The sequence below is a fragment of the Ruditapes philippinarum genome, unplaced genomic scaffold (genome assembly GCF_026571515.1).
Source record: "Ruditapes philippinarum isolate M1 unplaced genomic scaffold, ASM2657151v2 ctg2717_1_1_1_1, whole genome shotgun sequence".
Taxonomy (NCBI): domain Eukaryota; kingdom Metazoa; phylum Mollusca; class Bivalvia; order Venerida; family Veneridae; genus Ruditapes; species Ruditapes philippinarum.
This window is the reverse complement of record NW_026851933.1, coordinates 240,656-267,358: the sequence shown is the minus strand read 5'-3', so window position 1 is coordinate 267,358 and position 26,703 is coordinate 240,656. Positions and strand designations below refer to the sequence as shown.

Genomic DNA, 26,703 nt, shown 5'->3' with positions numbered 1-26,703 from the left:
TTTAAGATATTTAGGTAGAAGGGGTTAATGCTACATGGCAATACTTAACTGTTATATCAAAATGAATTTTAGGTTAAAGTTATAATACACTTTATTCTACATTAAAATTCCATCTGAACATGAAATAAACAACAAAAGATGCTCATTTTTAATCATGTAAGCAATTGCTTTAACATTTCCATATAAATATTACTTATGCAACCTACTTCTTTACTTTTAAACAAATCTCTAAATGATAAAATTCAATAAATTCTCTAATTTTCATTATTATTATTGTTATTATTATTATTGTAACCAGAATTAATTTGTAAGAACTAGTTTGACACAGCAATTCCAACACAAAAATTTCACTTAGTTTGTCATTTCAAATTTGTAAATCAAGTGTGCGCTTCTTTGACAAATCAATGCAAAAACAAAACTTCCATGCACTTAGTTTGTCTTCTCAAATTTGTAAATCAAGTGTGAACTAGTTTGACACATCAATTTCATCTTAGTTTGTCATTTCTTGATAAGGTACATTGGTTGCATTTGGAGCTGAAGCATTTATTGATACCTGATCGAGATTTCTCAAAAACACAGTGCTGTCAAACATTGAACTTCCGGCCCGATACTTTGCAGATTCTGAAATGAAGAATTAAATCTTCAGAGTACATTGCAATGTTTTAAAGCAAATCATAGTTTTAAAATGAAATTTACATTGTATAAACTTATTCTGTTTAGTATAATGACAACATATGATACTTGAAAGAAAGGTCTGGACTAATAAATTGTTGTGTGCAAAATTTCAAATCATTCTGTCACTCCATTTTCCCAGAACAATAATTTATAATGTGCAAAATCACCTTAAATGAAAAGCGTTTCAACTCTTTTTCTCTCAAACAATGATAAGAATTGTACAACAAATTGATTTTCAACTGAACTCTGAGTATGCTTTTCTTTATTATCTATTGCATTTTTTCAGACATGATGTATATAAAAATTTTATGTGTTTTATGTTTTTTTACCTCAGTTGATATATTGTTATTAATCCATTTTAACCTGCTGAAATACTGTAATTAATTTTCTTTGGAACAGCATGATCGAATGTTAACAGATTTCAAAATGATCAAAATACAAAAATTAAGCAACTAACAGAATAAACAGAACCTGTTCAAAGGCAATAATCAGTTTCAGCAGAAAAAATATAATTAATAACCACACACATGTACAATCCTATGAATAAGAATTCCATATACATGTACTATTCTATGAATTTGATTTAAGACAACTGTCGAGAAAGGACATCTAAGAGCATCTTTGCTTACTGTGCACATTGTCTTTTTTTTACATACAAAAACATCCATAAGCTGCGTAGTGAAATTGGGAAGATTCACAGCCAGTCACAAAATACAGTACAACCTCTACAGAGATACACCCTTTAGGAGACAAATACTTTGGTTATTCCTCAGATGTGATGCTTTAAAGGAGTTGACTTTATTGTGCATTATTACTTTAGGAAGAAATGATACTGTTGTTGTGAATAGGTGATTACTATAATTATAGAGGGCCACTCTGCAAAGGATGCACGTATTATAAAAACTTAGTAATGGTTGGTCAACAAGTATTTATTTTATACAGTTTGGTAAATTTAGCCAAAATCAGTTGTAAATATCTGCATCAAAATTAAAAATAACCATGACGAACTGTGTTCTTATTATTATGTGGCTGACCATCAACCCAGGGATCATTGGTTTGAGCCCTTCTTGAGGTCATGACCGTTTTTCCTCATCTGTAACCAGCACTGGTCAGTTCCAAGAAGCAGAAGACACCCGTACTGGTCAACTACTGGAAGCAGAAGTTGACAGTAGTACAGATGCACTACAAGCTTTGAGTTCATACGAACTTGGAAACATATTTTCTGTACTGAAAATTCATAAACATGTTATAATCACGATAATTATCATGTACAGTGTATGCCCTATCCCTTGGTTGTAAATATGAAAAACAATTGTGCTTGAATGTTATCAAAAACCATCCAAGGGTTTTCATAATTTTGATATACTGTGAATAGCTTGTACAACAAGCAACTATCATAGTATTGCAAGCAATCCAGAAGTCCCCTACCAGTTAGAATCCCAGCAACATTCTGAAGGGCCATTGGCCATTCACTAATGTTTCAATATTTTCTCTATTTTAAGTAAATTTGTTGGAAAAAATATTTAAAAGTGATCACAGGAAACAGTTTTTTATGAACAGACAGACGGACTGAGGGACACTCTACAGTTAATTTTTTGAACATCCCTGTTACCAAAATATAACATATAAAAGCAAAATTCTTAAAGAGAAGATAAATCTTGAAATAAAGATGCAAGACGTCATACATGATGTGAGTATTAACAAAGAACAATTAGTAATAAAGCTGTTCATAATGAATGTTTATTTTGAATTTGAAGTAAAAGACAGTTTAAAGAATGAATTAGAAAAATTCAAACTTTAATAAGGAGGATATAATTCTGGAAATATGGATGCTAGATTTATAAACCTTGTCATATTATTATGATGTGGGAGTTTGAAGTAAATCCTATAAGTAATGAAGAAGTTGGAGTAAAATATACCAATTTCTCGAAAAAAAATCTAAGTTCAAGGAGGACATAATTCTGGAAATAGTCTTGCTAGAGTATTGAACATTCTCACAAATGATTTAAGTGATAATAGGAAACATATATATGATACTTGAAGAAGATACATTAAGAAATAAAGAAACTATTAAAAAAAATCATTTTTTTTCATGAAAATTCTAAGTTCAAGGGAGGCAATTCTGATAATTTTTGTGCAAGAGTTGTAAACATTGTCACATATGATGTGGTTGATGACCAGACACTTATGTTTGAAGTTTGAAATAAATACCTTAAGAAATAAAGAACTTATAGTGAAGAAAGCCTAAAAACTAGAATCAGAAATCTTGACGAGGTTGCCGACATTTGTTAAGTATGACAGTTATCAATATACTCCCTATAGTCAAGATTAAAATGATGTATATAATTTCCATTCTACCATCTATCCATATTTTAAGTTTCAATCATAAAAAAATTTGAGCTTTTTTTGACTAATCTCAAATATTGTTATATTTGCCATGTTTTAAGCCCATTTGTTGCCATGGCAACCAATTTTTTCAAAAAAGGAAAAAAAGAAAAAAACATGCATAATCTCCAGACTGCCATCTACCAATGTTTCAAATAAAATATTTTCAGTACTTTTTGCATTTTTATGTTTGAAAATTTGCCATATTTTCAGTCTATTTGTTGTTATATCAACCAGAATTTTCAACATAGGAAGAAAAGAAAAAGACGTGCATAATCTCCATAACTGCCATCTATCCATATAGATTCTATCAAGTTTCATAAAAATATTTTCAGTACTTTTTGCATTATTGCGGGATCCAGTTTTGTGGACAGACGGATCTACTCACAAAATGGTACTTATGTGACTTTTCCTTTGATCTGTTTGGCCATTTTTAGTCACACAAGGCTTAAAAAAAGACATACAAGTAAAAACAGAATGAATAGGATCAAAGAGAATTTACTGTTACCCATTGTTCTCCAAGTCACACAAGTACCTCTGGGTTCGTACGGACTGACAGACAGATGGACGGAGGGTAAACCTAAAGTCCCCTCCGGTAAACCGGTAGGGGACTAAAAAGATTTCATATTTCAACGTCTATAATATTAAATAGAATGTTTACTCAAACTACAGAAATGATGTGTGGTCTTTATGCAGGGAAATCTGTTCACATCTAACTATGCAAGGACACTGTCACCTCTCATAAACTTTCATTTAAACGTATGTCCAATGTTTTGTATTCTATATGGGCAAGTAAAGTTAAACTGCGACAAGTAAACATTTCTGTCCAACTTCTCTGTGGGCAAGTGGTAAAAATTCACATTTCCACACCCCTGCTGAAAGTCACATGACATTGACAAACAGATAAAGAAAATAAGCAGACCATCCTACTGTTACTAACCATTTCTCAAATTAATTATTGCCATGACAATTTCATAATTTTTTTTTTAACTAAATCAGCTGACTAAGTAAACATCCAAAACAAAAACAAAATATGAAAGAAAAACAAAAATATTCTGAACAAACTAGCCCTGATAAGATAATAAATAATTTTTACATCAAAACATGTTTTTATGCTCGGGGATCATCATTACAACAACAGGTGTATATATAGATGTTTTTATGTTTGACTAAAATAGCCCCAAAACATCATTCCGTTGGTCAATCTGTTATGCAAATTTTGTGGGTGAGGTGTTTGTATTTTTTACTCTGGATCACAGTAGAAAGCCACACTGAATTTACCAAAGCACATTTCAGCCAGTGCATCGTTCCTTGGCAGGCTGTCAAGCAGTTTACTAGTATAAGTTGCCTTCACTTTCGTATGGAACTGAAACTTCTGTATATACCAGAGCAGAGGTTCAGTGCAAAAGACCGAAGAAAAGATTTCATGATCAATCAAAACAAAAATAACCTGCACCATCCGGCAAACAAACCTGGGTCTCCCAATTCATGGTTCAATGCTCTCCCCACAGGGACTCGACACAATATTGGGAGAGTGTAAAAAGTAATTCTAGAAAATATATATACGGTACAGCATAAATTTAGTGTCGACATTGTGTTTCAAAATCGCAGACAATAATACATAACCCCTTGTACTTGTAATTTCCACACAGCTGTTATTTATAAACATGTTTTTCTTTCTCTGTATAAAGAGAAAAAGTTTGGATATGTGTCCCTTGTTAAAGGAACTTCACTAAGGTAAAAAAGCCTAAAATTTTAAATTTTAGATTCTTATATAGATCAAGTGAAGCAATTAAAATGGTAAAATCTGCAAGGGATAATAAAGAAATATGCTTGGAATTGCAATGCTTTTCATATTTTGGTAATTTTGCACAATTTAAATGATGATTTTAGAAAAACGGAGAGGAAATGATTTGAAAATGTGCACAAAAAGTAATTTGTCTAGATATATTTTAAATGGTACACAAAACATTAAATGGTACACAAATACATGTATTGAAAAAACATTTAAAGTTCTTTCAAATAAAAAAAACAAAACAATTAAATGTATGTATGTAAATTTTTAATTGAGGACATAAAATGCTCAGTCCTATTACTTTTAGAAACAATCTTCAATCCAACAATTAGTAAAACTGTAATTTGAGCTGCGCCATGACAAAACCAAGATAGTGTGTTTGCAACCAGCATGAATCCAGACCAGCATGCGCATTCGCGCAGTCTGATCAGGACCAATGCTGTTCGCTGTTTCTCTAATTGTAATAGGGTTTGTAAGCAAACAGCATGGATCCTGATCAGACTGTGCAGATGCAGATTTTTTTTTTTTTGTTAAAAACTGATTGCATCATACCATCAGCTCCTGGTCTCCTGAACTTTTTATTGTACATCTTCACAGCTATAAACACAATTATAGCTACCAGAGCAAGAAGACCAATTACCAACGCAGCAATAGCGCCACCACTTAAACCTTTATCTGAATCACTAGAACTGTAACAAAATAAGATTCAATAAAATATATAACTAAATTATGTAGCAAAAACATATAATATATACAAGCACAAATTTTGTAAAAGTGAAAAGGGGATGTTTGTAGACAAGTCAGCAAATCTAAAATCAATTTAAAACATAATTTACATACAAATGTAATCTATTAGAAAAACAAGAGTTATGGGCCTTGGCTGGTGAAAAACAAATATGATCAACATGTATGAAGTTTTCAGTTGTTGTGGTTAAATGGAGTAACAAAATTCAGTAAAATTTCAAGCACTTATGGTCCTTGTTAAATGACCTACAATTATATACATGTACTAGAATTCAGCAGAAAATAGTCAAGATACATGAAGTTGCATGCAAGACCCTAATCAAGATGTATGCTGATGCATGGGGGAGAAGGATAGTTTAACTACTTCTCAAACAATTAAACTGTAATGCTAAATTCTGTACCTTAATTATTCATAAGGCTTATACATGTAGATATTAAAATTAAACAATGTGATGAATTCTTAATACATGTTCTTTAATTATTCTCTGATGACCATTAGCAAAATTGACAAGAAAAGAAATATGAGCCACGTCATGACAAAACCAACATAATGGGTTTGCGACCACGCAGTCTGATCAGGATCCATGCTGTTTGCTTACAGACCCTATAACAAGTAGAGAAACTGATAGATGTGCAGGCTGGTCTGGATCCATGCTGGTCACAAACCCATTATGTTGTTTTTGCCACCACTATAAAGCCTCACCTCATGTTCACTATGATTCATTATAAAGATCATATTTAAAAATTTAATATCTAATAAGGATTTGAACAGCATGTTTATGAAATTTCATAAAAAGAGTTTTGTTATTTAAAAAAATATGGGCATTTTACAGTTGATTCAAATATTGATCCTGATCCTAAAATTGATCTTTATTTTGATCCAATTATTTTTGTATCCTAACAAGTTTTTGTAGGTTATGCCATTATGTAGGATGGTCCCCTATGGTATCATTGTTCTTATTATTTCCAGGAAATTGTACAAATAAAAAGAACTTGTATTTACTATTTTATTGAATTGTGTTTAACTGTCGCATCTTGACATTAAAATACACACGTCATTCATAGAATAACTCAATGATTTAAATTAGAAACATCTATGGTCAGTATGCCATGTTTTGAATGGGAGCTTAAATTGAGAGCACTATGTTACTGTGGTATGTAAATTGATGGCCCTTTATGGCTTCAGTATATATAATTCTTTTAACAAAATATGATTTCACTACAGTTTCAGCAGACAACCTTCACTTCAGAACATGAAATTATCAGTTTAACTGTTAAAATATGGGTAAAATAAAGAACAGTATTTTCAACACATGCAGGCAGCTTTGGATTTTCCTATCAATGACAGATTTCATTTGAAATGAAAATATTTCTAACAATTTCTATCCAAATTCACAAAAAGCAGCACTTCCACTTTCACTTTAATGGAAGAAACAGTATTTTGTGGCATTCAGTGTGTTTTAAGAAACAAATTTTCTGATTACAACAGAATGGGCCAAGGACGCGGTTCCCGCGGGGAGAACTGTAAGATTGTACCTTTTATCAGAAGATTTCACTGCTATTGTTGTTGATCCTGTCTGCAACGGACCCGAAGCTTTAGTTTGTAAATCAGTCACTCGTGATGACATTTTTGATCCGCTAACGGGATGGATTACAGAACCGCTCGTCACTGGTGCTACCACTGATGTTTGTTTTGTTGAATGAAACACAGGGGGTGTTAAATTTGTTGTTGTGCTGAAAATAGAATAAACCTGTTAAATTGATATCTGGCTGAGATCTTTATTTAGAAAAATATTGTAAAGTTTTTAGTAAACAACCTAGCCATCATAACATGTAGAACGTCATATCAAAACAAGGTGTTTACATAAACAAAATGGGTATCTGTTCAAACTAAATGACATTAATTCTAACACTGTATCAGAGATTTCTCTTATATAAACAAAAAAGGTGGGAAGCATGATTTATTTCAAACCAATGAAAAGTCGCAAACCAGTTAAATATCACACTTTTATTTTACTATTAATACTCTAAACATTGTATTTCATTTGAAAAATATAAAGTGAAATAAAATAACAAAACAAAAATTCATCAACATTTTCAAAATTCATAATTCTCAAAATGTTTTTGAAAATGGTTAACTAAACAACAGTTTTTTGCAGGAGAACCTTTTAAAGAACTTTAAAGAACGTTTCTACTGGAAACTCTGAAACAAAAACAAATTTCACCACCAAACATATAGTCCAACAAAAAGTTTAACTATAAATTTTTTCTTGACATGTTAGAATGGAAATTCTTCGTGCATTGTAGTATAAAATAGCACGATTTTTCGTTCAAATGCTTTGTAATTAATCATTGAGACCTATTGGCCTTCGTGATTATAATATTTTATTCCTACGCATTTTGAACTCAAACAATGCACTCTGAATTGATATCTATTTCCTAAATAACAAACTTCTTATGAATTTTCATGTACAACTTAAAGTTAAAGTAACATTTGGGGCCCAAGGGTCACATCTTAAAGACATTGAAATTTTTTACCAAAATGTTCTAAGTGTTAAAATATTGACACCTCAACCCAACTGCCTAAATACATGTTTGCCCAAATGTGTCAACTGCTGCATTAAAACAAATAAACAAACAAAACAACTTTCCATGTAATCATCTTTGTCGTTATAAATAAAACAAAATGTTACTGGTATCATACGTTTTGTCAGCAGACGGCTGTGTTGGCGGCTTCTGTGGCGGGAAAAATGCTGAAGCAGACGTAGAAGCTACAGGTGGTTTGTTGCTAGGTAACTGATGCGGCCGTGAGAAAGGTCCATCAGAAGTAGTCAGTAATGGCTTTAGGCCACCTAAGTGTGGAAAAACAAATACATGTTATCTTTTCTAAACCTACAACAGGAAAAAAAGTATTTTTTCCTGTTTTTTGAGTATTTCAAGCACAAGAGATTTTAACAATCCATTGTAAATGTAGTTGTAAACATTTCCTACGTCAGATCATTCAAAAAGTAATAAATGCACTGAAATTGACAAAAATGAATAACCAAGGTTGAGTAATACTTTAACTTAATATAGTTTTCTACTCTAACTTTAGATATATATATATATTCTAAGATAATTGAAATAACATGGTATTTAGACGTAAATAATTTTGGACAAAATATAGGAGAAAGAAACATTTTAGCTCAGAACAAACTGCATGATATGAATATTCAAATATAATGTATGAATATAAAAATCTTCAAAAATTCGTACAGCCCTTATTATACTACAAAGTTTATTGAAATCAAAGGTTTAATTTTACATATTCAAATCAAGGGTTTCATGTGATAAATTTAGGTAACTACTCACCAGTGGTAGATGGTACTGGAGGTCTTGGTGGAGATTTTGTAGGGAAATACCTGGATATATTCACCGATTTCAGTTCATCATCATCTTTCCAGATGCATGTTGGGTAATTATCAGAACTGGCTTTACAATGCGCAAGTCCATCGCATACATCTAGATCCTCTCTAAACACAAGAGCGATCAGTAATCACATGTGTCGCCTCATGATAGCCAATTTCATGTTGGGACAAAGTTTGTGACAGACGGACAGACAGACGGACAGTGCACAACTACCCTTGGTACTGATCATTCCTGTAAAGTTTGGGTAAAATTGCACCAGTAGTTTATGAAGAGTAGACTCCGGACAAGCTTTTGTGTATCTGGCAACACACAGAAAAAACACCTTTTTATCAAAGGGCCATAACTCGGCCAAAAATCATTCAACCGGAAAACCCGTGCAATATGCGCAAGGACTTGAGCTACAGATCAATCCTGTACAGTTTCATTGAAATTGCTTTAGTGGTATAAGAGAAGTAGTCCGGACAAACTTTAAAAATAAAAATTATAAAAGGGCCATAACTCTGACAAAAATCATTGAACCGGAAAATGCAGATAATATGCACAACTACCCTTGGTACTGATCATTCCTGTAAAGTTTAGATGAAACTGCACCAGTAGTTTATAAGGAGTAGTCCGGACAAGCTTTTGTGTATCTGGCAACACACAGAAAAATACATCTTTTATATCAAAGGGCCATAACTCAGCCAAAAATCATTCAACCGGGAAACCCTTGCAAATATGCGCAAGGACTTAAGCTACAGATCAATCCTGTAATATTTCATTGAAATTGCTTTAGTGGTATAAGAGAAGTAGTCCGGACAAACTTTAAAATTAAAAACTAGAGGATGCTTTTGTAAAAAAGCGCATGTCTCCCCCACTGCTGAGAATAACTGTGAATGGAAACAGGAATGGAAATGGAGATAAAAGAACAGAGTATATAAAACCAGACAACTGATATATCACTGATATATCAATAATAGTTAAATGTCCTCACTGATAAGAACTCTAGTTATCATCCGGAAATGAGAAAATGACCAATGGTCACTGTGACCTTAACCTTTGACCTACTGACCCCATAAACAAGAGGGATCATCTGCTCAATAAGACCAATCATCCTATGAAGTTTGAGGGTTGTAGGTCTAAAGGAACTCTAGTTATCATCCGGAAAGGAGAAATTAACCAACGGTCGCTGTGACCTTGACCTTTGACCTACTGACCATTAAAACAATAGGGATCATTTGATTAATAAGACCAATCATCCTATGAAGTTTGAGGGTTGTAGGTCAAAAGGAACTCTAGTTATCATCCGGAAATGAGAAATTGACCAACGGTCACTGTGACCTTGACCTTTGACCTACTGACCCCAAAAACAATAGGGATCATCTGCTCTATAAGACCAATCATCCTATGAAGTTTGAGGGCTGTAGGTCAAAAGGAACTCTAGTTATCATCCGGAAACGAGAAATTGACCAACGGTCACTGTGACCTTGACCTTTGAACTACTGACCCCAAAAAACAATAGGGATCATCTGCTCAATAAGACCAATCATCCTATGAAGTTTGAGGTCTGTAGGTCTAAAGGAACTCTAGTTATCATCCGGAAACGAGAAATTGACCAACGGTCAGTGTGACCTTGACCTTTGACCTACTGACCCCAAAAACAATAGGGATTATCAGCTCTATAAGACCAATCATCCTATGAAGTTTGAGGGCTGTAGGTCAAAAGGAACTCGAGTTATCATCCGGAAACGAGAAATTGACCAACGGTCACTGTGACCTTGACCTTTGACCTACTGACCCCAAAAACAATAGGGATCATCTGCTCAATAAGACCATTCATCCTATGAAGTTTGAGAGCTGTAGGTCAAAAGGAACTCTAGTTATCGTCCGGAAACGAGAAATTGACCAACGGTCACTGTGACCTTGACCTTTGACCTACTGACCCCAAAAACAATAGGGATCATCTGCTCAATAAGACCATTCATCCTATGAAGTTTGAGAGCTGTAGGTCAAAAGGAACTCTAGTTATCGTCCGGAAACGAAGAATGGACGGACGGACGGACGGACGGACTGACGGACGGACGGACTGACGGACGGACTGACGGACGGACAGGGCAAAAACAATATGTCTCCCCCCGAGGTGGGGGAGACATAATTATTAAAGGGCCATAACTCTGCCAAAAATCATTGAACCGGAAAATGCTGACAATATGCACAACTACCCTTGGTACTGATTATTCCTGTAAAGTTTGGATGAAATTGCACCAATAGTTTATGAGGAGTAGTCCGGACAAGTTTTGTGACGGACAGACGGACAGACAGAAGGACAGACAGACGATGGAGAAGTGATCCCTATATGTCGCCACTACTCCGTAGAGGCGACACAAAAAAGTGAAAGTTAAACATAAGAAAACAAATCATGTTTTTTTTAACACCTTTAAGACTGCCGTTTTATATCTCTGAAAACAAGTGGTGATAATGAATTTTATTATATATCTGTATATATTTTTCTATATTGAGACAGTTTTTTAGTACATGTACCACATGCACAGATCCTCTTTAGTTAAACATAGTAAACAAAACATGTTGTTTTTTCCACCTTTAAGAAAACAGTTGTATATCTTTGAATATAAGGCAAGCGGTGATAATGAATTTATTAAATATCTCTGCATGTATATATTTTTCAATATTTAATGCTGACATATCACATGGACAAATATGACCAAACAGAAGAAAGTTTGTATTACACTTGAGTGAGACCCCGAATGAAGTTACTGGCATTTAGAAATTCATAGGTTAAAGATAAATACACTCATGAAATATTTATTTTCTTGCCATTCGATGAAAATAAATTCTGTATTTATAAAAAAAAACCTGAATCTTATCTATATATCTTTTTCATCAAATTTCTTATAGTACTAATTAGAAGCATTGACCAATTTCTATATCATCAGTATTATGGCCAGGCCACTTTTTTATTTACACCCTTGTAGCCTTACAAGTTTCCATTGTTCACTGCTCATTTATATCATTTTGATACTGAAATCCCTGAACAGTTTTGAATTCTAAACAACAAATACAAATTCAACAAGGATAAGGAGTGTTGATAAACAGAACCATCAGATCTATTGCTGAATGCAATTCATATCCCTACTTAAATCCTTGAAAGCTGTTGGCTAAGTTTCTTCAGTGTTGTTATATTTTTCTGGTTCTTTGGGATCATTGTGTCCAGCACTTTTAAGTGTTGAGAATTGAATACCTTTGAAGCAAGTGCTAGGGGGTGTAAGGGATGTTGCACTTTTTCATTACATTGAATCCCTCAAGTACAGTCTCAATCAAAACATGTCTGCAATTATCATGTAATTTTGCATTTTTTAGTGCTTCAGAGGGATCATTTTTTTTATCAGATATTTGAAGAAAATGCTTAAAGTGAAAAACTATGAAGACTTGAAAACCGAGCCTCCTGATGGTTTGATAAGCAATCAAACTTGCATTGTTACACAAAGTATTGGCCACCTTCACTAATTGTAAAGTCTTGGTCAGCTAAGTAATACTTACATGGCTACACAAGGTATTGGGCACCTGTCAATATTTGTCATTTGTGAGGGAGAACTTGGAGCAAATTCTGTTCTATAATTTGGTGAATCTAGAAAATCAAAGTATATATTAAAGAATATATATTCGTCACTTAGAATTTGAATAATTTCTTCAAAAGTTAGTATATTCAACTATAACCTCCTGGAACTTTTAAGTGATTCAAGTTTGTGCCACCAGTATAAAGCCAGGCTAGCCTGTACATCTGTTCAGTTTGACCAGGCTCTACACTGCTGGATCAATTGGTTATCTTTTGATAAATCCCCTTAATTCGCAATCAAAGAAAAGCTTCGGTCAAATTCATTTCAAAACTTCAGCTGGCTCTTGTTAATCTTTTTGTAAATAATCAATGAATTGATATCTCTTAAGTTATTTAATTTTCATAAAACTTCAATAAAGTGATGCAGACAAAACTTGTAAATCATGAAAGGAGGAAATATTATGAGAGAATCAAGATTGTTCTGTAACTTACTCTAAATTCATTGAGACTAGTTATACAGTAAAAAACCCTGTGTTAAGGATCACCTTGTGCATGATAAAGACCTATCTTTGACAAACCTAAATTGATTAAGCAAAACAGAGTAACCTCTAAATAAAGACCACTTGTCTATAAAGGTCATGCTTGGTGTCTCTTTGGATGGCCATTGTTCATAGATTTGACTGTATTACAGTCAGGATTTTGGGAACATTACAAATACCAATGGAATTGGATATTTCAGCAATGTTTTGTAAAAAAATTGGGGAACAAATGCATGACTTAATTTTGCAGTGACTAAATTAATGCAAAGATGGTATCTTCAAAATTTAAGCACAATATTAACAGTGAAGAAGCCCTTATTTTCAAAGATTTCAGAATTTGCATTTTAATATTTTTATTTTGGGAATATGACCGGATATTGGCTATAAAACAAGCCAAAAATAATCCCTGACTGTATATGGAAAATTAAAGAAATAAGAGTAAAATATTTACAACACTTACAGAAGCAGGACCGAGTTGGAAAATTGTTTAAATGTGTATTGAACTGTCCATGGCAAGTGTCCAAATCTGTATCACAAAAGCACTGGCACTGGCAACTGGTCAAGGTTCTGTTCACCTCACAAACTGTACATCTTGGGATTGAAAGTTGATACACAGGGTTATAGATGGCAGGTTGACAGTTTGAACATTGCTGAAAAAGGAAATTGAAGCCTATTCTTCATAATTATCAGTGCTTATTAACACCATATCAGGTTGCTGCTTCCAGTCTGACACACAACCATGTGGTTATTTCCCTATACAGTGAAACCCTAAACAGTGAACCAGTCATCTTCCAAAACCATACAAATTGCCTGGTACAGTTTTATCTTAGCAACTAGAAAAAAGTTGTAAGTCCCAAAAAAACTTATATCTATAAACATTATAAATTTATTCAAGAACTAACTTTTCTTTGATGTGTTTCTTGTAATTCTAGAAAGAACAGACCTGTGTACATAGAGGAAATCCAACAGGATTTTTATCATTTTCATGGAACAATCCTGCATCCTGAAGTGAAGGCCACTGGTGGTAAACAGTATAGAGGTTGTATATAATATATTTAAGATAAAAAATAATATTATATAATATAAATGTAATGTTGTGGTGTGTACATGAACCTTATTTAGATGGGAGCAAGTATTAATTTTGCCCACTATTGGGTATGTTCCAAAAAAATATGTTATAAAAAAAGGATTGATCAGTATTTCATAACAAATACCAAAAACATGTTTACTGATGTAATTTTTCTTTCTGAACAACTTCAACAACACAAGAATAATTATTCTACTTAAATAATCTTATTTTTTGATAGATCTACAATCATGTGCATTAATCTTGCACCATATCTGAAAAGGTACAAAACTGTAAAAATAACATGGCATAAAAATGCAATTTTAAAATCAACAGCAGTGTCCAATAAACAGATTTGGTTAAGCAGCATCTCAAATTCAAACAAGCAGTCTCTTAAGAATAGATCTCGACTCATTCACACAGTCTCTCATGGATAGACTCTATAACGCATAAACTTGTGAACAGATTAAATCAAGCAGTACATCATGAACAGACTTATTCACACAGACTCAAACAAGCAGTATCCCATGAACAGAATCATTGTGTGAACAACCAGCAGTATCCGAGGAACAGTCTCAATCAGGATGAACATACTCAATCAAGCAGTATCCCAGAAACAGACAAGAGGTATCTTGTGAACAGACCCAATCAAGTGGACTTTTACAAACAGATTCAACTAGAACTAGAACTGCCACTATCTTGGCGTGAATACCCCCGCATACCACTTTGTCAGAATCAACAGTGGCCATTTAGAGCTCAAGGACAACCTCCCTGCCAAATCTGAGGTTACTAAGCCAGTGCATTGCTAAGTTATGTATTCTACAAGCTTAAAATGTGAAAATGTCAAAATCAATACATTGCGGACAGGACATTCTTTAGCAATTGAGAAGAAAAGCTTTTTTTGTCAAGGTCCCTGTGACCTTGACCTTCGACCCAGTGACCTGAAAGTCAATAGGGGTCACCTTATAGTCATGATCAACATCCATGCCAAATATGTAGACTGTGGGTCAAAGGAATCTTAAGTAAATGGGTGGACAAACTTTTTGAAGTCAAAGTCCCCGTGACCTTGACCTTTGACCTGGTGACCTCAAAATTAATAGGGGTCATCTACTAATCATGACTTACCTCCATGCCAAACATGAAGACTGTGGGTCAAAGGAATCTTAAGTTATAGGGCGGACAAGCTTTTTGAAGTCAAGGCCCCTGTGACCCTGACCTTTGACCTGGTGACCTCAATGTCAATAGGGGTCATCTACTAATCATGTCTAACCTCAATGCCAAATATGAAGACTATGGGTCAAAGGAATCTTAAGTTATTGGGCGGACAAGTTTTTTGAAGTCAAGGCCCCTGCGACCTTGACCTTTGACCTGATGACCTCAAAATCAATAGGGGTCATCAACAAATCATGACTAACCTCCATGCCAAATATGAAGACTATGGGTCAAAGGAATCTTAAGTTATTGGGCGGACAAGCTTTTTAAAGTCATGGCCCCTGTGACCTTGACCTTTGACCTAGTGACCTCAAAATCAATAGGGGTCATCTACTAATCATGACTAACCTCCATGCCAAATATGAAGACTATGGGTCAAAGGAATCTTAAGTTATTGGGCGGACAAGCTTTTTGAAGTCAAGGCCCCTGTGACCTTGACCTTTGACCTAGTGACCTCAAAATCAATAGGGGTCATCTACTTATCATGCCTAACCTTCATGCCAAATATGACGACTGTAGGTCAAAGGAATCTTAAGTTATTGGGCGGACAAGGTTTTTGAAGTCAAGGCCCCTGTGACCTTGACCTTAAACCTGGTGACCTCAAAATCAATAGGGGTCATCTACTAATCATGACTAACCTCCATGCCAAATATGAAGACTGTAGGTCAAAGGAATCTTAAGTTATTGGGCGGACAAGGTTTTTGAAGTCAAGGCCCCTGTGACCTTGACCTTTGACCTAGTGACCTCAAAATCAATAGGGGTCATCTACTAATCATGACTAACCTCCATGCCAAATATGAAGACTAAGGGTCAAAGATATCTTAAGTTATTGGGCGGACAAGAAAAAACCGACGGACGGCCGGACAGCCGGACGGACAAGCTGATTCCAGTATACCCCCCTTACAACTTTGTTGTGCGGGGGTATAATCAAGGAAACGCCATGCACAAAGTAAATCAATCAGTATCCCAGGGACAGACACAATCAAGCAGACAGTAACCTAGAAACAGACTCAATCAAGCAGTATCCTGGGAACAGAAAATTAAGTAGTACCCCAGAAACAGACTCAATCATGAAAAGACACAATTTTAGCAGTATCTCATGAACAGTCACAATCAGGCAGTACCTCATGAACAGACTCAACAAAGCAGTATCTCATGAACAGACTCAACAAAGCAGTATCTCATGAACAGACTCAATCAGGCAGTATCTCATGAACAGACTCAATCAAGCAGTATCTCATGAACAGACTCAATCAAGCAGTATCCATGAAGAGACTCAATCAAGCAGTACCTCATAAACAGTCTCAATCAAGAAGTATCTCATGAACAGACTCAATAAGGCATTATCTTATGAACAGACTCAATCAAGCCGTATCTCATGAACAGACTCAATCAAGCAGTATCTCATGAACAGACTAAATCTGGCAGTATCTCATGAACAGACTCAACAGAGCAGTATCTCATGAACAGACTCAACTAAGCAGTATCTCATGAACAGACCCAATCAATCAGTATCCCAGGGACAGACACAATCAAGCAGTATCCCAGGGACAGACACAATCAAGCAGACAGTAACAATCAAGCAGTATCCTGGGAACAGACAATTAAGTAGTCCCCCAGAAACACACTCAATCAGGCAGTATCATGAACAAACTCAATCAAGCAGTATCTCATAAACAGACTCAACAAAGCAGTATCTCATGAACAGACTCAATCAGGCAGTATCTCATGAACAGACTCAATCAGGCAGTATCTCATGAATTGTTTGTTTGTTTGTTTTGGGTTTTACGTCACATCGACACAGTATAGGTCATATCGCGAAGTTCCAGCTTTACTGGTGGAGGAAGATCTCAGGTGCCCTTCCGTGCATTATTTCAGGCACGAACGGGCACCTGAGTAGAACCACCGACGTGCCGTAAGCTAGCTGGATAGCTTCCTCACATGAAAGAATCCAAAGTCCCTGTCAGATTCGAACCCACAGCGGTGAGGGGCAAGTGGTTTGAAGTCAACGACCTTAACCACTCGGCCACGGTATCTCATGAACAGACTCAATCAGGCAGTATCTCATGAACAGACTCAATCAGGCAGTATCTCGTGAACAAACTCAACAAAGCAGTATCTCATGAACAGACTCAATCAAGCAGTATCTCATGAACAGACTTAATCAGGCAGTATCTCTTGAACAGACATAATCAAGCAGTATCTCATGAACAGACTCAATCAGGTATCTCATGAACAGACTCAACCAGGCAGTATCTCATAAACAGCCTCAATCAAGCAGTATCTCATGAACAGTCTCAATCAGGCATTATCTCATGAACAGACTCAATCAGACAGTATCTCATGAACAGACTTTATCAGGCAATATCTCATGAACAAACTCAACAAAGCAGTATCTCATGAACAGACTCATTCAGGCAGTATCTCATGAACAGACTCAATCAGGCAGTATCTCGTGAACAAACTCAACAAAGCAGTATCTCATGAACAGACTCAATCAAGCAGTATCTCATGAACAGACTTAATCAGGCAGTATCTCTTGAACAGACATAATCAAGCAGTATCTCATGAACAGACTCAATCAGGTATCTCATGAACAGACTCAACCAGGCAGTATCTCATTAACAGTCTCAATCAAGCAGTATCTCATGAACAGTCTCAATCAGGCATTATCTCATGAACAGACTCAATCAAGCAGTATCTCATGAACAGACTTTATCAGGCAGTATCTCATGAACAAACTCAACAAAGCAGTATCTCATGAACAGGCTCAATCAAGCAGTATCTCATGAACAGACTAAATCAAGCAGTACCCCCATAAACAGTCTCAATCAAGCAGTATCTCATGAACAGACTTAATCAGGCAGTATCTCATGAACAAACTCAACAAAGCAGTATCTCATGAAGAGGCTCAATCAAGCAGTATCTCATGAACAGACTCAATTATGCAGTATCTCATGAACACACTCAATCAGGCAGTATCTCGTGAACAAACTCAACAAAACAGTATCTCATGAACAGGCTCAATCAAGCAGTATCTCATGAACAGACTCAATTATGCAGTATTTAATGAACAGACATAATCAGGCATCTCATGAACAGACTCAACAAAGCAGTATCTCATGAACAGACTTAACAAAGTGTGATCTCACAAACACAATCAATCAAGCAGTATTTCAATGGCAATGTATACACTTCATATTTTAGTATACTGTATAGAACTATCCAAATAGAATTTAGTAGTCTGTGATGGCATTTTCCTTGATTTAATTGTTTGTTGCAATATTTGTAAATTTAGCTCAAGGGCATGAACAGACTCATTCAAGAAGCCTCTCATCTCTCATGAACAAACATTTAATAACAAGTTGAAAAGGCATGCTTGTAACAAAGATCAATTTATCACATCCAATGGATTGTTTTTAAGTGAAACTGCTAAGAAACTTTCATATTGTTTATTCTTCAAGTGTTTGTGTAGATAACCAAGAAATATAAATATGACAAGCATAGAACCAGTCTTGAATTCATGATGGTGCTGTCTAACTTGTCTGTGTGGTACTTGCAATTCCAATTTTCAGACCCTTTTCCATAATTCCTCAAACACAAGAGTAAAGCATGTCATTTTCAGAAATGATCTTGAAAAGTAAACATTTTTCTGAAAATGTTTGAAACGCGGGTTAAAACATAATTCTTATAAGCCATATGCTCTGATTCATTTCTTTCAGTTTGATTACTATAAAATATATTTGTTCAAATGTATTGCTCCTTATGACCATATATTTAACAGAATGAGATCTATTACACAATTTCCTTGTCTTTTTCACATTCAAGCATTATGGGATACACACAGTGTATTTGCTAAGAATTTACAACATATTAATTTGAATTTATGTTTAATACACACTACAACAATGTCATGTTTTGATCAAATATAATCTTATATTGAGATAATTAATGTAATTTTTTTATTATATTTTCAATTAATGTCTATTAATGATACTTAATTTATATTATTTGGATTTATATAAAAGGCATTTTGAAGATCTACTTGAAATCTTTAATATCATATGTTGAATTGATAGTGACTAAACAGTGTGGTGATTCATGTTCAATTTGTTATTATTCTTGAAGTTTGGTCAAACTTTCCATAACCAATCCCCTGTGAAATGACATTTTTTCAGTAAAAAAACAAGTCACCACACTGGAATTCTGAGATACTTATTAACACCTATAACAAACAATGAAATAAACAATTTACTTTCCAACATAACAAGAAATAACGCTTAAGACTGTGAACGTTTCCCAAAACTGCCACATTGGTCAATGATTTTCAATGTAAATTGTTCAGGATTAGTGCCAAGGCAGGAAATGGAAAGGCAAAACTCTATTGTTAAGACTCCATGTCCTCTAAGTTAGAGGACTAGGTAAAGTTTAAAAGAAAAAAGACACCATGAGCAAGTAACACAAAATTAACAATTTTTATATAAATTTTAAGTTCAAAATGGTAATAGTTTTGAAAGTTAAGGTGCTAGTCATATGAATTCTACCATATACCCGTATACTGTATGTATTGATAAGAACCATAGATTAAAAGTTTGCAGCATATTCCCATACTAAAAAAGCTTCTCAGAAAGCAAGAGCTGTCAGTGGGACAGCATGCTCGACTATTCTCAGTGCTTGATAGTATAGCAAGAGCCTGGATAATATAGATTTAAAAAGGGCAATAATTCTGTCAAAACCTATGTTAGTTTTATACACTTTAAACATTGACCTCTTATTATGCTCTCAAATAAGTGTGTGAAGTTTCAACCCATTCCCTTCATAAAATTTACAGTAGAGATAACACCTGGCACACAAATGAAATACATTGACCAAGGTGTTACGCTGAAGCTGACGCTGGTGTTAATGCCAATGCCAGATTGAAGAGGATAGTCCCACTACTTTTTGTCCCTTATCATTTACATGAATAATACAACATACCTTATAACTAGAGTCCTGACATTTAAATTTCTCACGATTTCTTAAGACCAGTACAAATAAGTTAGTGTCCTTGACCTGTGAAAGGCTGAATTGTTGGCATGGGTCATTTGAGTTCAAGGTTATACTGTCTGTCAAGGTCATGATCATTTTATGATAGCCATCAGAAAAACCTGTACACCATTCTTGCTGTAAAATAAGAAAAAAAACACTAAATAATTCTTTCATCAACCTTTTTTATATTCACAGTCATATTGAATATTCAAAGAGTGTGTGGCACTAATGATTTTTCAAATGTTTTATTTTTTTATTATATCTGACTGGTGTTTATAATATAAATAATAAAATCGCAATATTTAAAATGTGATTTTACATTCGCACAAAAGCCCTTTTCAGCTCATTCTGCGTTGTGAAAAAAGTCCACCGTTTATAAATTTGCACACAATGTTTAAGAGTGATGCCACTAGTCTGCAAAAAATAAAAACTTAGATAAATATATTTACTATTTCAAGATTTTTGGTAAAAATTTGGCAGACTTAAATATTTCTAGCATGTTATTTATAATATTGAGTAGGAAAAAATTCTCCATATTTCCATATGTTATAGGATCGTAGGCGCTAATGTTAAGCCTCTTTATTTGTACACCTGACAACATTTTCACTTATGAGAACATCTTTTTATTTTTATTTTGTGGAAAATTTACACAAATCTGGTGGAGTGCTTTAAAACTGCAGCTTTATATCAACCCACTACATGCTGGTACCAAAACTGATAAGCCTTTGTCATAAGTATCGGGCCAGGCCCGCAGTCTGACCAGGCTCTATACTGCTGGCAACTCATTTTTTGAAATTTTGTAAATTTTCAACCTTTCACCCCCTGAATTTCTAAAATTGATTTGTAAATCTTCTATTTTTGAAACTGTCCCTTATCAATTTTGGGATATTGAGATTAAATTTAAAATTAGTCAGACAATATCATACAAAGCTTGGTTTTCCTGTACAGATGTTCAAGTTTTCCTGGTGGCAAAGGCTTGTCATTGTATAAGTGGTTAAGCTAGTGACGTGGAAATATTGGTGAATTATGCAGATTGATGAAAATTGTTAAAATTTTTTGAGTTCAAATTCGTAGTAATATAATCACGAAGACTGATAGGCCTGAGAGATTAATTACAAAGCATTTGAACGAAAACCGTGCATTATTTAAGAAACAAGATATGTTTGTAAAACATGTATGCCCCCTATCAGCAGCCAATTAGTCATGTGATAAGGTTATTATGCATGACTTCTGACCCAGTGATCAAACAATTAATAAGGGTTATCAAGTATCTACTGGTCATGACCTTAACCTTTGACCCCTTGACCAAAACTCAATAGGGGTCATCTGCTGGTCACGACCAATCATCATACAAAGTTTGAAGTTCCTAGGCCTAAGCGTTTTTAATCAATTGATCGGAAACCGTTTTTACCTTCAAGGTCAAAGTGACCTTGACCTTTGACCCCTTGACCCCAAAATCAATAGGTCATCTGCTGGTCATGACCAATCACCATGCCAAGTTTGAAGTTCCTAGGCCTAAGAGTTCTTAAGTTATTGATCAGAAACCGTTTTTACTTACAAGGTCAATGTGACCTTGACCTTTGACCCCTTGACCCAAAACTCAATAGGGGTCATCTGCTGGTCACGACCAATTATCATACAAAGTTTGAAGTTCCTAGGCCTAAGCTTTTTTAGTAAATTGATCGGAAACCGTTTTTACCTTCAAGGTCAATGTGACCTTGACCTTTGACCCCTTGACCCCAAAATCAATAGGTCATCTGCTGGTCATGACCAATCACCATACCAAGTTCGAAATTCCTAGGCCTCAGGGTTCTTAAGTTATTGATTGGAAACCATTTTTACCTACAAGGTCAATGTGACCTTGCCCTTTGACCCCTTCCCAAAATCAATAGGGGTCATCTGCTGGTCATGACCAATCACCATACCAAGTTTGAAGTTCCTAGGCCTAAGGGTTCTTTAGTTATTGATCGGAAACAGTTTTTACCTACAAGATCAATGTGACCTTGACCTTTGACCCCTTAACCCCAAAATCAATAGAGGTCATCTGCTAGTCATGACCAATCACCATACCAAGTTTGAAGTTCCTATGCCTTAGGGTTCTTTCGTTATTGATCAGAAACCGTTTTTACCCAAGAGGTCAATGTGACCTTGACCTTTGACCCTTGACCCCAAAATCAATAGGGGTCATCTACTGATCATGACCAATCACCATATCAAGTTTGAAATCCCTAGGCTTAAGGGTTCTTTCGTTATTGATCAGAAACAGTTTTTACCTACAAGATCAATGTGACCTTGACCTTAAACCCCTTAACCCCAAAATCAATAGGGGTCATCTACTGATCATGACCAATCACCATATCAAGTTTGAAATCCCTAGGCCTAAGGGTTCTTTCGTTATTGACCGGAAACAGTTTTTACCTACAAGATCAATGTGACCTTGACCTTTGACCCCTTAACCCCAAAATCAATAGAGGTCATCTGCTGGTCATGACCAATCACCATACCAAGTTTGAAGTTCCTATGCCTTAGGGTTCTTTCGTTATTGATCAGAAACCGTTTTTACCCAAGAGGTCAATGTGACCTTGACCTTTGACCCCTTGACCCCAAAATCAATAGGGGTCATCTACTGATCATGATCAATCACCATACCAAGTTTGAAGTTCCTAAGCCTTAAAGTTCTTTAGTTATTGATCGGAAACCATTTTTGCTTTCAAGGTCAATGTGACCTTGACCTTTGACCCCTTGACCCCAAAATCAATAGGGGTCATCTACTGATCATGACCAATCACCATACCAAGTTTGAAGTTCCTAGGCCTTAAAGTTCTTTAGTTATTGATCGGAAACCGCTTTTGCTTACAAGGTCATTGTGACCTTGACCTTTGACCCCTTGACCCCAAAATCAATAGGGGTCATCTACTGATCATGACCAATCACCATACCAAGTTTGAAGTTCCTAGGCCTTAAGGTTCTTTAGTTATTGATCGGAAACCGTTTTTGCTTACAAGGTCAATGAGACCTTGACCTTTGACCCCTTGACCCCAAAATCAATAGGGGTCATCTACTGATCATGACCAATCACCATACCAAGTTTGAAGTTCCTAGGCCTTAAGGTTCTTTAGTTATTGATCGGAAACCGATTTTGCTACAAGGTCAATGTGACCTTGACCTTTGACCCTTGACCCCCAAAATCAATAGGGGTCATCTACTGGTCATGACCAATCACCATACCAAGTTTGAAGTTCCTAGGCCTAAGGGTTCTTTAGTTATCACTCGGAAACCATTTGGTCTACGGACCGACGGACCGACAAGTGCAAAGCAATATACCCCCTTTTCTTCGAAATGGGGGCATAATAATATATCCCAAACAGTGATTTTATCGCTCAATAACATCACTGTTTGGAGTTCGGATGCAAGGAATTATATCACGAGGGCGTCCGAGTGATATAATGATGCGCATCCGAACAACAAACAGTGATGTCATCAAGCGAAACTTTCATTAAATCTACGTGTGTAGAAACATTTTGAGATTAACAAATTTTGAAAACGTTGATAAAACTTTGTTTGTTTATTTTATTTCACTCTATTATTTTTCAAGCGAAATACAAATTATTAAAAGTGAAATAAATGTAAAACTTAAGTCGTTTTTGACTTTAAAATAGTGTACTTGATTTGATTGTTTTGCACATGCTGTTTGGTGCTACATTATGACGTCACATAAACAACACTTTAAAAGTCTATACAGCTTAAACGACTGAATTTTAGATATTGGTGTTCGGATTCATTTTATAAGTAATACCATTTTCTTTCATTCTAGATAGTTTTCACAACAAAATTCGACACAAAAAATGTTTTTATTTATCAGATTTAAAACAAAATGGCGCTCTCAATGTGAAAATGCACGGGGAGATAATAAGAACGGCGAGTGCATTGTTGTAGAATAATGCACGCTTCCGGCCTTCTTTGTCTATATAGGAAAATTTCTGATAGTGTTAGAATTTGTAAATAATAAACAAACAAGCAGTTACTAACATAAAAAAATTTCAAAATGCACACCTTTATTTTTTTCCTTATTACAAGTTCATTTGTAATCCATGGAAACAACTTTGTTAAGTGTCCATTTGTGTTTGGATCTAGTGCATCAAACACCCTCCTGTAACAAGATAGAAACAAGAAATCTGAATCTATAGCTACCTTACTTTACATACTGATCTAATTCTTATATGTATTTAAACTGTTACCATGCTAAATATCTTAAATGGAGTTGTCTATCTTTAAATCTGGACTAAACAATGCATCACTTTAGGGGAAATTTCAAAATAAGTACTTATCAAATAGCAATCAGTGTAGACCATGATAAGACAGCACAGAAGTGCAGACTGATCTTGATGCACACTGGTTGCCTAGGTAAAATTAGTTACCGCTAGAAGAATAAAGGTTAAAGGTAATTTAAAATCAAAATGCTAAAGCTTTAGCACTCAACAGTGCTGCAAGAGCTGTGAGAGTGTGTATGGTACAACAGGCCCATGAATTGAGAAGCAGATGACTATCAATAGAAATGGACATGTCTGAATCACCAGGTGCTAGAAGTTCTTAAAGCTGTCTGTGCTCTACTATTCTCAGTTCTTGAACGTAAGAAAAGGGCCATAACTCTGTAAAAAGGTAACTATGGAACCTGTGACCATCATATTAGATTATATGAATCTTACATCTACTGCCGGTACAGACCGGAATGTCTAGCTCAAGGGTAACTGTTTACAGTGGTAACGAGGCTCTGCCGAGTTTCCGCTAAACAGTTACCCGAGAGCTAGATATTCCCGTCTGCACCAACAAGTGTTTCTTTTTCTTGCATATTACATATCCATTAACCAGAAATTACGAAAACTGATATTCTCATTACGCACTTTTTTCTTAAAGTAGCGTATGAACTTACAGCTACATTCATAACGGTTAAGTGACGTCATCCTAAGAACACAATTCATTCATAAAAGGCTCTCGTCAATAACGTCATTTAAAGGAAGTGACTAATCTTACATGGGGGATGTAAGACAGACTTTTCTAGCACCGGTGAAAACGGAAGATAATCCTGTCTGACATGCCAGAAAATCACAGAGAACAAGTGTGAAGTTTCAATTCAATCCCTTCAGTAGTTTTTGAGATACACCAACTTGCACGCAAAAACTTAAGACAAAAATACCGGGGTGAGTACAATAGCTTTACCTATTTTTTTAATAGTCACTCTTAAAAGGTTTTCTACTGATAAATAAGCTTAATAATTTGTTCTTATTTTTCTATGATTAAGTTCCATTTCTGAATAGAAAAAAAGTTATAGAAACTGAGTGTCTAGCATTGTCAGGTTTCATTTGCCTTTTGCAGATATGCGATTCTTGAATGAATCAATTTTATACCACAAAAATTATGAGATTTCAGAATTTACATCTTTATCATAACAAACTTACCCAGTACTGTCCACAATGTGACACTCATGGTTACCTCCTGAACATTCTTGCACCTGTAAAGAGAAACAAACAACAACAATAAATAATACAGAATAATAATCATTTTAGTGGCTGACCCCTTAGTTATGATCCTCACTATAAAAGTGCCAACATTTTCATGTATATCACTTAAATAGGAATCTACAAAGTTTAATTCATTTGTTTTTTTTTTTTTAAGATTTTAACACATGATTTGGTCATATCATAGTGTTCAAATCTCCTTACCGTTCCCGGATAACTAACCAGTAATTACAAATTTTTCTGTAAGTGATTGACTACTTATCCCACATGATTTTAAAATCAGGAGTAAGTGAAAATGACAACATTTGTATATGATTCAATGTCAAAGATCAATTTCACAGAGAAACTTCACCTTGTCCCAAGGATCATACCATTGTCCGCTTCATTATTTATGTGATGCTCTCATTATTGAGTTTAGCACGCAGACTGTCACTCAATGAAAAGCATCACAGAGTACAAAATATATGGTGTTTCATCAAAATATTGTACGTCTTCTTAACCAGAAAAATATGAGTAAAATCAAGGGAAATGGAATTTTGAATAGTGGTTCAATGCAGCCATAATGCAGTATATCATTATGTCTACCCTTAAAATGATATTACATAGACATAAATGTTTAAACATACTGTTGGTTTCTTCATTCGCCAGATTGTTAAGTTACTGAGTATAAAGATGAGACTTTTTCTGTACTTTAAACATTTTGTGGGTATATGAAAAAAAAACTACCACTGCAAATTGGTTCAGCCAGTGCATTTCTAAGTTCTACCAAAAGTGAAGGTCAG

General features: G+C 34.9%; 1 protein-coding gene and 1 long non-coding RNA gene across 2 annotated transcripts in view; both read right to left on the bottom strand.

The window, feature by feature from the left end:
• Nucleotides 1-221: 221 nt before the first annotated feature.
• LOC132743394 (VWFA and cache domain-containing protein 1-like) overlaps nucleotides 222-26,703 on the bottom strand; it is a 57,546-nt gene continuing 31,064 nt past the window's right edge. Inside the window, exons 18-27 of the mRNA XM_060731916.1 lie at nucleotides 25,862-25,914; nucleotides 24,459-24,555; nucleotides 20,355-20,540; nucleotides 13,560-13,749; nucleotides 12,545-12,632; nucleotides 8,951-9,111; nucleotides 8,304-8,451; nucleotides 7,136-7,333; nucleotides 5,408-5,544; nucleotides 222-621 (exon numbers count right to left, since the gene is read on the bottom strand). Coding sequence (XP_060587899.1) covers nucleotides 491-621; nucleotides 5,408-5,544; nucleotides 7,136-7,333; nucleotides 8,304-8,451; nucleotides 8,951-9,111; nucleotides 12,545-12,632; nucleotides 13,560-13,749; nucleotides 20,355-20,540; nucleotides 24,459-24,555; nucleotides 25,862-25,914 — 1,389 coding nt within the window. The 3' untranslated portion in view covers nucleotides 222-490. The remainder of the gene's footprint in view (nucleotides 622-5,407; nucleotides 5,545-7,135; nucleotides 7,334-8,303; nucleotides 8,452-8,950; nucleotides 9,112-12,544; nucleotides 12,633-13,559; nucleotides 13,750-20,354; nucleotides 20,541-24,458; nucleotides 24,556-25,861; nucleotides 25,915-26,703) is intronic.
• LOC132743288 (uncharacterized) lies at nucleotides 9,843-11,284 on the bottom strand. Its single transcript, XR_009627554.1, has 2 exons — nucleotides 10,777-11,284; nucleotides 9,843-10,485 (listed from the first exon to the last, which is right to left on the bottom strand). It is a non-coding gene; the product is annotated as an uncharacterized LOC132743288 (long non-coding RNA).